At 34.7% G+C, this 16,769-nt stretch overlaps 1 protein-coding gene across 2 annotated transcripts; it reads left to right on the top strand.

The window, feature by feature from the left end:
• Positions 1–2,679: 2,679 nt before the first annotated feature.
• On the top strand, positions 2,680–14,782 carry LOC106672566 (dynamin-1-like protein). 2 transcript variants are annotated; one of them, XM_014404096.2, is made up of 13 exons: positions 2,680–3,082; positions 3,151–3,295; positions 9,356–9,564; positions 9,621–9,831; positions 9,894–9,994; positions 10,058–10,204; positions 10,288–10,451; positions 10,520–10,670; positions 10,747–10,962; positions 11,234–11,419; positions 11,483–11,693; positions 11,745–11,968; positions 13,569–14,782. In XM_014404096.2, the coding sequence occupies exons 1-13, from the start codon at positions 2,981–2,983 to the stop codon at positions 13,623–13,625; spliced, it is 2,124 nt and encodes a 707-aa protein (XP_014259582.1). In that variant the 5' UTR covers positions 2,680–2,980; the 3' UTR covers positions 13,626–14,782. The 2 variants fall into 2 exon arrangements, with proteins under 2 accessions (XP_014259582.1, XP_014259591.1); XM_014404105.2 differs by having other exon boundaries at positions 2,684–3,082; positions 11,757–11,968.
• Positions 14,783–16,769: the final 1,987 nt, after the last annotated feature.

The raw sequence follows: 16,769 nt of genomic DNA, 5'->3' as shown, positions 1-16,769 counted from the left end.
AATTGAAAAGGCTTTGAAATCTGGTAGAAGTAAGAACTGCAACTTTTAAAACTACCTCGAATCTATTAAAAATTGTTGTCATCAAGATTAAAATAAAGTGGCAGTGTCGGTGGGCTGGGTTGGCAACGAAACTTTCATGTATCAAGGGCCCGGTCGATAGATTGATAGGATAGGCCATGCAAGGTTGATACACTAACTTTTGGGTCAAAAAAAATTTGGGCCTGCCATGCAGAAAAAGGTTGTTCAATGAAACCCACTTAATTGTCACTCCTTGATTCTACATAGGAAGTGCTTAGTAATGTCACCCGGTAAAAGAATCTGGGTCCCCTGTTCCGATTTTTAGAGTAAACAGGACTGATTTACTGTATATAGTACTGTATAGATCCTTCATCTTGTGCTTCTTTGAATATTGAGACTTGAATGTATCTATTAGTGCGAATGTGTAGGTGAAAGTGCCGATGGTGAAATAATGTGTGCCAGTTAACCCTTAAGATTAGTGAGTTAAAAGATAGGGTACTATCTAACTTAATAGTAGAGGGTAATGAAGGAATATCTAGTACTACATCATCCTGAGTGAATGTTATGTAAATAGGAAAGAATGTATTAAAGAGTGCGAATGGGTTTCGATTTAGGAATTGATTGCAAAAGAGAGAAAGATACACACCCCTAGAAGTAAACTGGGGACCTGCCACTGACTAAAGTGGGACTGCTGGCCACTGAACGGGTTGGTCGCAGGCTGCTTCTATGTTTTTCCCATCATATGACAGATGTGACTTTCACAAGGGAAAAAATTCTGACATAACAGTCAAGTATGTAAAATTTCATACCAAGACCACTGGGTTATTCTGTTTGTTTTGGGTTGTTTTGCAAAACGGAACAATAATTTTTTCATTATGTCTGAAATTGTATGTTGATGATGTAAGTACCTCATTAAATCTAACATAAGTTAGTTTTGATTTGATGAGTTTCAAAATGCACAAAATGTAGATCTAGCTACTGTCTCTAACCTAAGTTTTATAAAGAAAAGTGAGGAGTGTTCCCTAGAAGAAGTACTAAATATAAATCCTCTTTTTTGTCATTTTAAAATTTTTGGAAGGACAGATTTTAGAGTTTTACTGACATAAAATTAATAACATCATTTTTGTTCTTTTTATCACACAAGCTGTAACATAGATTTGCATTTTTACTTGCATTCACAGCCAGAGAGTTAGCATAAAAATTATCATAAATAAAATCTAAAACACACTTAAGACTAGTATAGCCCTCTATTTATTACAAAATTAGAATCATCAGCTAATTGTAAAATGGTAACATTCCTATAGGCATCATAAGTACACACTGGTCATTGGTACAAATAATTAAAACTATAGGTCCTATTATTGAACCCTGTGGAATACCTTGACTAAATTTCAAACAACTAGAACTAAGTATGTGCACAGACAACTAAAAATTAGTGCATTCTTCCTATATCAAAAAAAAAATTACAAAGGATACAATGGTACTTTTATTACTTCAGATTGATATGGACTAGTACAGCAATATAATTAAAAAACTAGAATTGATTATTAAAATTTTTATAATAACAGATTGTGGTCGACTCTGTCAAATGCTTGAAAAGATTTCCATTGAAGTCGGTAGTATCCCAATTGCAGATGAAGCAGATGTCTGAAAAGATTTTAATTTTTGCATCAGTCAAAAGGAAACTTAGCCTTGTTCTATTGTGTGCAATCATGATTTGAGGTTTGAAAATTCTGTGCGAAAGGTTCTACGAGAGATATCAAAAAGAGATTTCAACAGCAGTTTGTATGACTGGTGAGGTTTGTTTTCTCTGAGGGTTTTGCAAGTTTTTCACTCTTTTTTGAAAATAAAGCAATATTGTCAGCACAGAGTATCTTTAGAAGAATGTGTTCAGCACCTGTTCCAGTACATTAATAATGATAAATACAAAAAAGAATGGGACTCAACACACCACCCTGAGACACCATTTTCCTGGGTATACTCCTCTGATTAAATATTGCCGTATTTAATCCGAAAGGTTCTAAGATTCCTGAAATTACAGATATGTAACTTGGAGAAACTGGATACCTGCTAAAACTGGTTGATAAGTCGGGTTAATCTCTTATGTGCAGCTATTGTCAGAGTCATGATTTATTCAATCAATCAATTTACTCATGACTAATTCAATCATGATTAAACTTCAATCAAAATTCTTAATCAAGATTGAATTAGTTAGATTTTGCCCAACTCTGGCTACGATGACCAACTTACCAAAATCCAACAGACTCGGGATAAAAATTTGAAATCGATCCACTCGGACACCAACTTCCCACCTCAACCCACCTTTTGAGATTTCCCTCCTTTTTGCCATTTTTCAAATGTCGTGTAATCGGACTGGATTCTCGGCGACAAATGAATTGGCCACGGAGAGCTTTAGTGAAAAATGGCAAAGAGGAGGGAAAACTCAAAAGGTGGGGTTGAGATGGGAAGTTAGTGTCCAAGTGGTTCAAGGTCACGATAGCTCAAGTGGTACAGCAGCGACGTATCTAGCCGAAGATCGTGGGTAAGAATCCCGCTCGTGCCATTGGCTTTTTTATCTCAACTAAAAACCTTAATTAATTGTAATATATTAATTGGTCAAACGGGCCACGAAATTAGTGAAGTTAATTTGAGTTTCGAAAATTTCTGGTGAAAGGCGGGCTCAGCTTATCAATTCCCCCTCCGTTTCTACGATAGATTTCCGTTGGAGTTGGTATGACTGGTGAGGTTTGTTTTCTCTGAGGGTTTTCGTATGTTTTTCACTCTTTTTCGAAGATCGGGTGAAAAAAGAATCCCGCATTGAAAACCGGGGCGTTCGAGGGGGGCCCATCGCTTCATTTATGTTCAGTGTATCTTCAGAGGTCGTCTTCAAAGCCGTACTCCACTTCGGCCCTTTCTAAAAATAAATAACGATTTTTGTTGGAAACCCTTTTCGCCGGCCGAGATGGAAGCCCTGATACCCGTGATCAACAAACTTCAAGACGTCTTTAACACAGTCGGAGCGGACGCGATTCAACTGCCGCAGATCACCGTCGTCGGGACGCAGGTGAGAAGGGAAAAAAGAAAATTTTCTCACCTCGGCCCGACGGTCTTTTGAATTTATCCATTTTACAGAGTTCTGGGAAGAGCTCGGTGATCGAGAGCCTTGTCGGGAGGTCGTTCCTGCCGAGAGGTACCGGGATTGTCACCAGGACTCCGCTCATCCTACAGCTCAACTATTGCCCCAAAGATGACAAAGAGAAGAGGTCACAGGAAGAAGGTACCAAAAAATAGATTTTCAACATTCTGCAGTTTTTTTTTCCGCCTCCTTCAATCGTAACCGGGTTCCTTTTTTCCCCCCCGAGGTGAACCCCTTATCAATCGCCGTGACGGGTGAAATGCAGATCTTTCAGCCGTATCTACATCCCCTATTGCATGACAATTACAACAGAAACGAAGATAATGCGATTGAACGCGAATTTAATTTAACTTCTTTTTTTTTCCGTTTGTCAAAACCTTTTTGGTTTGTTTTTTGTAGTGTCTGCCATCCGCCACCAAACCCAGTCAAGTCGATAAGTTTGATCATTAATAAGATCATTGAACGTAAGACTTCTCGTGACTGCGAGAATCGCCTACCCAGGGTCAGACTTGGTCTTATCAGTCCCTGTGCTGGACTTAGGCTTTTAAGCACTGTCAACTGGTCATGTTAACCCTCAATGCATCATTCCCCTTCCAGCACTGGCTTTTGTCTTGTACTGGGTTGTGACACATTCGATATTTAAGCTTCCTCATTGATTGTTAATAGATTTATCCCAATAAATTTGTTGTACTTGTCAATTTGGGAACACAGCTTCCTTGTATTTCATTATCATCATTGCGAGGTGTGTGTGCCATCGGTCGCCAAACCTGGTTAAGTCTATCAAATCAAGAATCTGATTACTGATTTATGTAAGCTCAATTCAGCACATGTTTATACCATACATAAACACTTGATCGCAATTGAACCTATGCCTTCTTACAACCTGGTTTTGTGGTCAGACCTTGATTTCATCTGTCGCTGTGCTGTAGTTTAGGCTCTAAAAGCTGTCAACAGGTCATTTCAGCCCCCTACCTACACTGGCTTTTGTCTTGTACTGGGTCGTGACATATTCAGATATTTAAAGCTTCCTCATTAATTGTTAAGTAGATTTATACAAATAAATTTGTTGTACTTGTCAATTTGGAAATACAGCTTCCTTGTATTTCATCATCATCATCATCGTGAGGTGTATGTGCCATCGGTCGTCAAACCTGGTTAAGTCTTATCAAGTCAAGAATCTGATTACTGATTTATATAAGCTCAATTCAGCACATGTTTGTACCGTACATAGACACTTGTTCACAATCCAACCTATACCTTCTTAAAACCTAGTTTTGTGTAATTTACAATAAAATCTGGCAGGCTGGGAGAATCTCCTACTTCATGTTTCGAAGGTCATACCTCGGTCTTATCCCTCCCTATACTAAACTTAACTGTCAACAGGTCATTTCAGCCTCAATGCATCATTCCCCTTCCAACACTGGCTCCTGTCATGTACTGGGTTGTTACATATTCAGAAGTTTCCACACTTTAAAACTAATTGTTAAGTTGTTTTACACCAATAAATTTGTTGCACTTGCCAATTTGGAAATACGTGTCTTCGTATTTCATCATCATCATCATGAGGTGTGTGTGCCTTCGGCCATCAAACCTGGTTAAGTCTATCAAGCCAAGAATCTGGTTACTGATTTATGTATGCACAGTTCTGCATAGACACTCGTTCATAATTGAAATTTGCTTTTGGGTAATTTACAATTAATTAATAATCACCTACGTTAAGTATGCAAGGTCAGACCAAGGGTCTTATGGTCCCTGTGCTAAAGTTTAGACTCTAGGCACTGTCAACAAGTCTTTTCAGCCCACAACGCAACATCCACCTACACTGGCATCTTTCTGTTACTCATTGTGAAATATTCACATATGTAAATTTCCTCACTTTAAAACCAATTTTTAAATTTATTTGTACTAATAAATTTGTTGTACTTTCCAGTTTGGAAATAGGGCTTCCTATTCTCATACCATCACTATCGTTTCTGATCATTAGGCTTCCATTACTACCATTCCACAGTACAAGCCCCTTGTGGACAATATTGTTTTAGTTGAACTTGTAATGTCTGGTTGTTTTCCTGGACATATTTCAAGTCCCAGGATGACCAATAAAAGCCTGTCACTCAGTGGAGACATGAGTGTGAAAAAAATAGTTGCCTAATAAAATAAAAAAGTTGGCTACCAGTAGTTTCATTTGTAAGAAGTAAGGACAACAATAAATTTTTAAAAAAATTAACCCACATCTAGTGATCTTAACTCACACTGAACACCTCCATATCCATCCTGATCACTTACTCTGGACCAATCTGGCTGAATTCTACACTTTGTCCCTGTCCTTCTCCTCAGGCCTGACGGACTCGACTTGTCTGCCATTGTTGCCCTCTTATTGCTCCACTCCTTTTCCTCTCTGCTGGCACTCCACACCACTTCATTTTAACCTTCATCCTTGAATTTGACCAACTTTGGTCCTGGCTTGGGCTGCTTTCTATTCCCTGGCCTTTCCTCTCTCCAGGGTAAGCATGATACCTTTCAATGCTGGGGAGATCTAAATATTTTAACCTTTTTTTTTTGTAATGAAAAAAAGGGGGTATAATTATAAACGGTGGTGTTTCTCAAGGAAGTATACTGGCCACCCTTTATGCTGCACTGCTGGCCTTTGTTGCTTTAATTCACCATTGATAGTCCTGAATTCTGTGACATTTTTTATAACCCCTGGACTATCTAATGCAATCTTGGGTGCCAGGGCATAAAGGAATTCTGGATAAAAAATAAGCTGACAAACCGGCCAGAGGAAGATCTGCAAGACCATATATAAGCCCTGAACCATGGCATAACAAGGACAAATACAGAATTCTCCATCTCAGAATGGGTCCACAAAAACAAATAGAAAACTAACTCCAGAAGCGTAGTAAACTCACGATTAAAGTACCCTCACCAAAACTGAAAATTGGTACAGTTAGACAGGGTAGTGATAAACTTAACTAACTCAGGGTAGTGATAAAGCTATATAGGTAACTGGAGCCTGAGGAAAAAACCTACACTAAATAGTTATATTCAATGTTGACTCTGTAGGGTAAGCAATGAGGAGGAAGAAACTGCCCATATTGTCAACTTAATGAATATATAACCTGTGGTACCAAGAAAACCCAGAAAAAAGAATTAAAGCAATCCGGTGTGATAGCACTATGCAAAACATTTTGTTGAAATTGTACCCTTTTTCTTTTTCAGTTTAATAAAAGGGCCAAATGTTGAAAAATGTATGATTTGTATAATAAACCTGAATTGAACTGAACTATGGGGGTGCGATTCAGTAGGTTGTAAATAAAGTTTTTTTTTTAAATTTTTTATTAGTCATTCACGTTATCTTGAATTTCTATATAATATGGCCATTGATTGCCATGTTACTCATTATAGCCTTTTAAAAAAATCAAATAAAGTTTTTTTTCTCAATGTGATTCAAAAGAATAATAAATGACTAATTAATCTAACATTTATTCTCTTTCATTTTTACTACACTACTATTTTTTTTTTTTTTTACGCTATTATTTATTTTTTTACTACTATTACAAGCTCATAATTCTTGCTTTCGTTTTCAAATCTCTTTCGTTGTATGTGTCCACTTTTGCATATATGGGCCCTCCACATCTCTACCTGAGAGGTGCCTTGATAAGGTACGTTGTCGTACATAGAGTCGGAGAGGTTCATCAACCTGTGCTCGACCTTATATTATGGTATGCAGCCATGCAGGCTACCTCAAAAAACCAAGCTTGCAGAAGCTCAACAGGCCTTCGAGTAGTCTCCGGCACGTTTACAACAGCCTGTGCGGCTAGGGGTGCTGCCGCCCAAACTTCCGAGAGAGCATCTTACCCTCAGCTATGCAGCGGGGTTCCTTCTAAACCTGGACATCCGCTTTTGGGTGCAATCCTTAGATTTGAACTTGTGTAAATAAGTTATCAGTTATTTTTGTAATACTCTTTTCCGCTTTCTATCAGTCTGTCTCACTTTCTCCCTCTTTTAGCATAATTTATGGTAGGTCAGCGATGGGTTTTATTTTTTAATTATGGGGTCCCTAGTGATTTACACAACCCCCAATTGTAACCTAACTAGATCTATTGTGAATTTGTCAGTTCATTGACAGTCAGTTGGCTGGAAGTCTTAGGGTTGACCTCAGTCTAGTTTGTCTTGTTCACCGAAGCTTCCTGGCTATCAACAGCCTGGTCATTTCAGCCCCTAATGCATGAATTTTTGACATTTTAATTTGTATTTTCTAAACTAGGGATAGAAGGTTTATTGTTAAGAGCCCCAACACTAAAGTACTGGCTGAAGAACACTGTTGAAAATGAGTATCTATTACAACAGTAAAATTTATCTTCACTAGCTTGCAGCACCAATACAAAATTTGGTTGATGGAAAAAAATGAAAGACGTATTGATGGTAATTTTTACCCTTGGGGAGGGGGGTAAATAGCAAAAATACATATAAAATATAGTAAAATATTTTCTTCTGATAAGAAGCAGGTCGAAAATTCTTTTTAAAAACTTCTGATTCGAGACTTTATTGGTTTTAAAATATTCGTGTCTGCCTAGGCTCTATAGTAAAGATCTCTAAAAAGGTCTGTGAGTATGGAAGGTGTGGAATTATTGTCTCGTAATTTTCTCATCATATGGATTATCCTGAAAGAGCTATAGGTCATATCGATTGTCTATGCGTGGATAAAAATCAAGTTTTGAATAACACCAAAAAGGCTCAGTAGTTCTCAATATAAAGGAAACATACAAGTAGAAAACAATAGCACAACCCTGTTTCCCCATATCCCTTCAATCAAATGGGACACATTGAGCAACCTTTCTCTACATACCGGACGCATATACAGGCTTTGGCCGAGTAGGTTTCTGTGGTGACTTCACAAGCCCTATTCTTAATCACATGAGGACATCATGACACATCACTCTTCTACCATTCAGATCCTCTGAGGCCAACCATTGATCGCATTACCCTGCTGATCTTATTCACCAACTCTGCTCTTTCCTTTTGATCATATTTTTTATTGCTTTTTGTCGAGTCAGATGGCCTCGTTGTTACCCTCCAGACCTATGTGACCAGGGGACTCACTGTATATAAAAAATTGTAAGACCTTATATAGATGGTATGGATAATTTTTACCCTTGTTTGGGGGGGGGGTATTAGAAATATTTTTTTAAAAATAGTGGAATAATCTCTTCTGATGAGGAGCAAGGTCAAAAAAAAAATTTTTTTTTTAAATCACTATTTTTGGGAAGTTGCAAGAAAAGTCAACTCTTATTTGAGACTTTATTTGTTTTTTGTTTTATTTTATTTTTTTATTGCCTGCCTCTGTTGGGAAAAACTCTGAAAAGTTGCTAGTCTGTTTCTAACAGGTCTGGAGAGTATTGATGATGTGAAATTTTTTCCTTGTAATTTTTTCGGCATATGGATTATTATTGACAGGCTGTCAATCAAATTGGGTGTAGATATGTTTGTTGATCGACCTGCAGATAATCTATGTGGGGTTTTAATCTTCATGGAGGTCAGTAGATAGGTGAAGAAAGGAAAAGGCTAATTGTTGGGTTCACCAAGCTTTTGACAACTTACAGTGCCATCATCAGGGCCTATTTACTAAAAATTAAAAAAATATAAAAATAAATAATATACAATTAACAAAATAAAATAATGTACATACTTCCCCAAGAGTGCAGAAAACTATCAACATGGTAAAACTATAGTAGACGTCTTGGGTTTAAGGCCACATGGCCAGCTTAAATAATAATAATAATTAAATTACATTAAACATGGTGATCTATATAAAATTATAAATAATTATTAATATACACTATTTAAATTAACAGAAACAATAATTTATAATAAAATTTAACAGTAAATTAAATCTTCTGACCTCCATGAAGATTGAAACTCCATATACTAATTGGGTGATTTATTTAATTAGTTCAGCCTGCCGAGTTCCACATTATTTTCCTTTTGGATAAAAGTATGTATGTATTTCACTGTCAGGTTTTGGAAGAAATACAACCATTGCAACTTGGTCAAATAATGAAATTTCTTAATGAATAGGGAATAAATAGCTTTTAAAGGGTACAGTGTGATAATACCCTGAAATTATGGTCAAAATTGATTGAAACTAAAAAAATTCTAACTACAGAAAAAATCTTATGTACTAATAAAAATATTAACTTTAAGGTACTTTAAATGTGGATGAATGGGCTGTGTTCCTGCACAAGAAATCGAAAGTGTATACTGATTTTGAAGAAGTGAGGACAGAGATCGAGGCCGAAACCAGCAGAATGGCTGGGCATAACAAAGGAATATGCTCTGAACCTATTGTACTTAAAATTTATTCACCAACTGTGTTAAACCTAACCCTTGTAGACCTTCCGGGCTTAACAAAGGTAACTGGTTTTATAATGCTGTTATGTTTTCGACAGTAAAGTTATTTTTGAATTAGGTTCCTGTTGGAGATCAGCCGGAAGATATAGAAAATCAAATTAGGAAATTAGTCTTGCACTATATTGGCAATCCAAATTCGATTATTTTGGCTGTTGTCACTGCAAACACTGACATGGCGACCAGTGAGAGCTTAAAAATTTCCAAAGATGTAGACCCAGAAGGTCGACGAACTTTAGCTGTCGTTACAAAATTAGATTTAATGGATGCAGGTTTGTCCAATTGATTTGTAAAACGACTAGAAATTGAATTTATTTATTTTTACTTTTTAAAGGTACTGATGCTATTGATATATTGTGCGGAAGGGTTATCCCAGTGAAACTGGGAATTATTGGTGTTGTCAACAGATCGCAACAAGATATTATGGATAAAAAGGTTGTTTGGAGAAATAATTAAAGTTAGCAATGTCAATATATTTGGGTCCATATTTTATTGTAGACAATCAAAGATGCTTTGCGGGATGAGGGCATGTTTTTACAAAAGAAATATCCTACTTTGGCGAACAGGAATGGAACCCATTACTTAGCTAAAACATTAAATAGACTATTAATGCATCACATAAGAGACTGTTTACCTGATCTTAAGGTAGAAATTAAAAAAATTAATAAATAATTACAGTTATCAGTTAAGATTTACTTTTTATATTAATTAAAACTGATTTTTTCCAGACTCGTGTAAATGTTATGGTGTCCCAATTTCAAGCTCTGTTGAATTCCTATGGAGATGACGTATCTGATAAGAGTCAAATGTTGTTGCAAATAATTACAAAATTTGCATCTGCATATTGTTCCACGATTGAGGGAACTGCTAGAAATATAGAAACATCTGAACTGTAACTGAACTTGAAAGTGTTTAACGTCTTCGAATCATTTGTATATTTTACATGCTGAAATTTTACAGGAGTGGAGGAGCCAGAATCTGCTATATATTTCATGAAACATTTGGTAAAGCTCTCGATTCAATACATCCTTTGTTTGGATTGAGCAAACGAGACGTTCTCACTGCCATTAGAAACGCTACCGGACCTCGGCCAGCTCTCTTTGTTCCAGAAGTATGTATATTGCAAATGCCCGTCAAATGGTATACAATCGGGGAAAGAAATTACATTTATTTAAAAACAAATCTAGGTGTCCTTTGAACTGCTAGTAAAGCGGCAAATAAGAAGATTAGAGGAGCCTTCCTTAAAATGTGTAGAGTTGGTTCATGAAGAACTTCAAAGTATTATACAGCACTGTGGGACGGAATCTCAGCAAGAAATGATCAGGTTTCCTAAATTGCATGAAAGAATCATTGACGTAGTTACTCAACTCTTACGCCAGAGACTACCAACAACAAATGAAATGGTAACTGATCGAATAGCTTTTTTTTTAGTTTATTTCATTGTATAATTAATTTCAATTTAATTTTTAAAATTTCTTGCATTAACCTCCACATATTTCAAGTAAATATTTTGGAAGGCTGTATTTGAGATTTAATCAGGCTGGTTTTTATTTTGATTATTTATTGTATATAATTCCTATGTGCTGTTTTTCAATGCAATATTTCGCTTAAACTGCACTTTTTAATTTTAATTTTTTTGCAATATTATACATCGTGGTATATTATAATTTCCAGGTTAAAAATCTCGTTGCTATTGAACTTGCTTATATCAATACAAAACATCCAGATTTTCACAAGGAGGCAGCTCTTGTTCCTTCATTAATGGAATCACTAGACGATGATGATAATAGAAGTTATCCCCCACATTCGAATCGTAGACAACATGGAATGAACAATTTGACGTATGAAGAAAGACAGAGGGTATGTTCTTTCAGAACCCACAAGTATGCATTTTATTTTATTTTTTTTTTTTTATATAACTAGAGCCATTCTTTAAACCGCCACCAAGAGATGTTAAATGATAAGTCACCAACTCTTAACGAAAATGCTACCCAAGATCCATCGTCGAGTCACTCTTCTGCTTCGACGCCCTCTCATCAAACGAGTCCAACCAAAGGTTTAAACTTAACAGAACCACAGATGACAGTGGGAAGAAAACTTTCAGAAAAAGAACAAAAGGAATGCGGAGTTATCGGTATGTATTACAATCGTTTTGAAATTAATGACGACAAAAATGTAACAATAGTTTCTGTTCTAGAACGGTTAATCAAATCTTACTTCTACATCGTCAGAAAGTCAATTCAAGACAGTGTGCCCAAGGCCGTAATGCACTTTTTAGTAAATTATGTTAAAGACAATATACAGTCTGAACTAGTCACACATCTGTACAAGTCAGATCAAGCGGAAGAACTTTTAAATGAGTCAGAACACGTTGCCCAAAGAAGGAAAGAAGCCAGTGATATGCTTAAGGTAATATCACATTAATTTAATATGGTACATGAATGGTTCAATATGAATATACAGTAAGAACCTTAACACAAAATAGAAAAAGTTCACTGTAGAAACAAAAAAAAATCAAATTCTTAGACTTAACACTCACCAGAACGAACTTCAGAATTGTCTTAAAAATATATAGAAAACCCATCACAACCAACAACACTATAAATTCACAAACAACCCACTTAGACATTAATTGGGAGGTGTCGGTGGCTGCAACACTTTAGACATAGACACCGTTCTCTTCACTGGAAAGTAAAGGTCCCGGATTCGAATGCAGCGGGCATTTTTTTTTCCAAAACACCGGCACCCCAAGGTTCATATAACCTCATAGTTGAAAATACCCTTGTTTAGAAAAAATAAATAAATAAAAACCACCCAAACACAAAATTGCAGCAACACAGACACATGATCCACAGATTTTTGGAAGAAAATTAAAATATTGATTCAGAGAATGTCTCAGATTTTTAAGTGACAATGTTGGGAAATCGAATTGCACCACACTCTCAATATCACAAACCAAACACAATAGAAACAAGCTTAGTCCACATTAGGTTAAATCATTCATTTTCATGAGGTCAATGCGCACAATGTAAAACATGTATTAACAGACTGCAAAGAATAAGGCGTGGCCTGCTTGCATATTTCAAACAAACTAAAGCACAGTAGTGATTAAAGTAAGTTGATTTGATACTTAAAAAATATAAACGTATGTGGTTACATATAGGGAGCCATTTCATACATTGGTTGAAATAATATACTTAATGTGAGTGAATGTATTTATTAGCATGAACAATTGCAGATGGGTGTATTTGAGATGGAATATCCTCTACCTACAAACACACCAAAGTAGTCTAGGTTCTTTAGTTTTATATATATTTGCAGTGTAATGAGGTAGTCACTGGTGTAATATCAAAAACCCCAGTGACTACCTGATTGTGTGAATGTATTTATTGGCATGAATGTTGGAGATGGGTGTGTTTATGATGGAACGTTGAGTGCCCACAGACACAGCAAAGTTACGTTATTTAGTTATATATATATTTGCAGTATGCTGGGGTAGTCACTAGTGTAATATCCAAAAACTCTGAGACTAAATTATATGAATGTATTTATTTGTGTGAGTGGTTGTCGGGTATCCCCAGCGTTGTCGTACCATATTAGGTTAACTTAAGATAGTGAATGATTTTTACTCTTTGTGAATGAATAAACTACATAATTTTAGCGTATTTGTCGGAGTGGGGTTCAAGCAGTATATCAAGAATTCTTGAGCACTGCCAAACTTAGTGGCATTGTCTTAATACTATTAATGTGCATTTTAATCACTTTTGGAAGCGGAAAAAAAAAAAAAAAAAAACGAGAGTGGCAAAACGTAAGGAGCTGGCAATGGCCCTGATATTAAAAAACAATGACCAAAAAAACAAAAATGTACTGGAAACTTAAAAGAAATACAAACAAATCAGCGCAGTTGCTCTATATTGCTCTCGCTAGGACGAGGATTTTTAGCATACTTGCTTGCTTGCGTTTGAAAGTAGATATTTTTTATTTTAATCGATGCAATTTGTTGTTTCAGGCTCTTCAGAAAGCAAATCATATTATCAGTGACATTAGGGAGACTCACGTTTGGTGATTTGGAAACAATCTGGTAGCAAATGCTAGTTTATATAATTTGGTTTTTGATATTAATTATAATTTTTCAAAAATGAATTAATCCATGTTATGGACAATTTAAACCATTTGGCATTCATTCATTCAAAATTAAAACATTGCAACAAAAAAATAAAAAAATAAATCAATGCCAATTTCAATTGAAAACTTTCATATAAAGCAGTAGGGAAACGTCCTTATACGATGGTGGATATTCATGATAATTTATTCAAGTTAAAACTGTACGCCCCGATATTGAGTGGCAAAAGTGGAGAATGTTATTTTTGTCTGGAAAAACATATTCTTTATACAATTGAGCATTCTCACATTTGGATTTAATAATTGTACATTGCATTTCACTGTCCCAATAATATTAATACATAATTATTTATTGTTATAAATACAGTGATTTTCAGTTGTTAAAGTACATTTTATTTTTATTATTCATTAATTAATTATTAAAGAACGTAATTCCCTTGTTTAATCGGTTCAAAGTTTGTTTAAAAAGCATCAATGCGGACACAGTCCTGGAACCTTATATCAGATGAATGTATAAGAACGTATATATTAATTTTACATACAAATAAATTTTAAATAAATTCAATTTTCATAAATTCTCCAAAATAAAGCTTTTTAGAATATGTAGAGATTTAATGTTCTGAAAATTGTTTCCTGGGTTAAAGCAGTAATACTTGATCCAGTTGCAAAATATATATTTTGTTTAATGTATTATTATTACGTTTAATTCCATATATTAATCCTGCTTCTTTGTATGAAATCGTTCAAATAAAGAATCTGTCAACAATGCAATATTTAATCATTATCCATACTAGTACTTCTTATAGGATGAAAATTTCTGTTTTATTATGATTGTATATTATTTAAAAGAACGATGAAAGGATTTAGTAAATGTTATTTATTAATGGAGAAACCAAATTTTTGTCTTTGATTTTAAGTGTTATTGGCACTTTAAAATTAAAAACCTGTAGTCCAATTTGTTGATGTGCAACAGTTAGTATTTTTTGCGTTTATATTACTTATTTTTAATAGATTGTAGTTCGTTTTTATGAATTATAGATGGATCTATAATGGTGTAGTCATATCTAAGAGTTGTTGAATCGAAACGGTTATTGCAGAAAATTAAGGATAGACGTTCATTTATTAAACCAAAAGAAATCAGTAAACACTGATTGGTTTCTGTTGATAGTAGTGTCATTTGTAAATATGAATTGTTATAATACATTTCAACGTGGGTCTACAATAAAAGTTGAACTCAAATTGCCTAATGACTTCAAAAACAATAAAACATATATGACAAAATTCAATGTATGTACGACTAATTTTCTATTATGGCTGTGTGCAGTGTTAGGTGTTGAAGCATGTTTTTTTTCTTATTTAGGTTAATTTTTTTATATGAACTGTTATTGTTTATTCATAAGAGCAATAATTTGTTTTTCTTATCACTCAAGTTAAGTTGAAACAATTTAATTTCATGAGTAGGTATTCTCCATTTTTATTGTAATAAATTGTTGAAACTGGTTTCTTTTGTTTTTTAACCTTTTCAGTACCATTTTCTATAAGACATGTTGTGAATTTTGTACAATCAACTTTTTTATTTATTTTAGTGTGTTAAAACCAGAAAACAGTGGTATTTATTTCATTTCTATTGTTTCATTTATTTACAATGTTATAAAATAGTACAAGGAAATATTGATACTTTATTTCTCTTATTTTGCTTCCTTGGAGATCCGAAGCTTTTTTTATCACTGTAATGGATTATACGACATCTATTGACTAGAATCAAGATAATGATATAAATCACTTACTCCTTACTTGGTATACCACTGAGTATAAAATGGCGTTTTCAAACGTTCATAATTTTTACTTGATTGCATTTAATCTTTTACAGTTTTGAATCATTTTGTAAACAAAGCCACTGTTTTTTGTACAGGTAACTGACAACGTTTTTACAAAAATAATGTTCAGGTATGGAATAATAGTAACATTGAAAAATTATTTCAGAAGAAAATGTATGGGTAAGAGGACGGTGTGCATTTGGCTTGAATTAGTGGAAAACTCACTTCTTGGTCCTTTCTTATTTAAACTCTTCATAAATGATTATTCTTATTGTTTCCCAAGATATTTTATTGACATATCAATGCTAAATGCAAATAATTTATAGACGTAAATCAAACTTAAACTACTGCAGTAGGATGTAACAAATTCACAATTCTTTACATTAAGAACGTTTTATTATTTTGGCACCAGTTTTCAGAGATAGTTAGAAAATTTTGTAAAGAACAACAAAGAGTGCAAAATTGTGAGAAACAAGAGAAAACATAATTTATGAAGAGTTTAAACAAGAAGTGAGCCTTGAGGAACCTCCAGAGGGGGACAAAATCTTTTTGAAGATGAAGGATGATAATTTAACAGCTTGGCTTCTACTAGTTACATATGAATAAAACCATTCCAAGGGAGGGCCATGGATTCCAAATTGTCTCCAATGAATGACAGGCAGTGTTCAATAGCCTCTGTCTGAAATACAGTGGGATATTGCTCAAGGATTATATGTCTTCTGGTACGTGGTTTATTTTTATAGAAACTACTAGATCATGACCCATACTTGGTCTTACAGTCAACTATATACTAAACTGCTCAAAAATTAATAAGGATATTGCCAATTTTGTAGTATTTACTTTCCCTAGCATTTTTAGTTTATTTTTACTCTAAATTTCTTTAAAATTTATTAGAAATTGTCTTTTACTGAAGGCAGATTTAATTAAGGGATTTTGAAAAAATAAATAAAAGGACATGTCCCCTAGTTTCTTTTTCTTTGTGGCAATATCTGCACGGATGCCCTTATTGAACTTTTCGTGTACATCTGACTTGTATACCTTGGTACCCAAACAAGGATAATTCTGTTGTTTTCCCCAATGTCTGACAGGCACAGTGTCCCATAGCCTCCCGCCTGAAAAACAGTGGGACATTTCCCAAGTTTTATATGACTTCTAGTCCTTGGTTTATTTCTATTGATACTACTAGGTCATGATCCATACTCTGTCTTAGAGCCATACGTATACCATATATAGTTGGCATTAACTGAGACCAAGAAGTTAGTCTTTAGGAA

The sequence above is a fragment of the Cimex lectularius genome, unplaced genomic scaffold (genome assembly GCF_000648675.2).
Source record: "Cimex lectularius strain Harlan isolate CLEC.00 unplaced genomic scaffold, Clec_2.1 scaffold160, whole genome shotgun sequence".
In the NCBI taxonomy this organism is placed as follows: Eukaryota; Metazoa; Arthropoda; class Insecta; order Hemiptera; family Cimicidae; genus Cimex; species Cimex lectularius.
The sequence above is the reverse complement of the archived record's forward strand: the minus strand, read 5'-3'. Positions and strand labels throughout refer to the sequence as shown.

Coding starts and splice junctions, on each gene's coding strand:
- LOC106672566 (XM_014404096.2), top strand. CDS start 2,981: ATGGAAGCCCTGATACCCGTGATCAACAAACTTCAAGACGTCTTTAAC. Junction 10,963..11,233: donor TACCAACAACAAATGAAATG/GTAACTGATCGA, acceptor TATAATTTCCAG/GTTAAAAATCTCGTTGCTAT. Junction 11,420..11,482: donor CGTATGAAGAAAGACAGAGG/GTATGTTCTTTC, acceptor TTATATAACTAG/AGCCATTCTTTAAACCGCCA.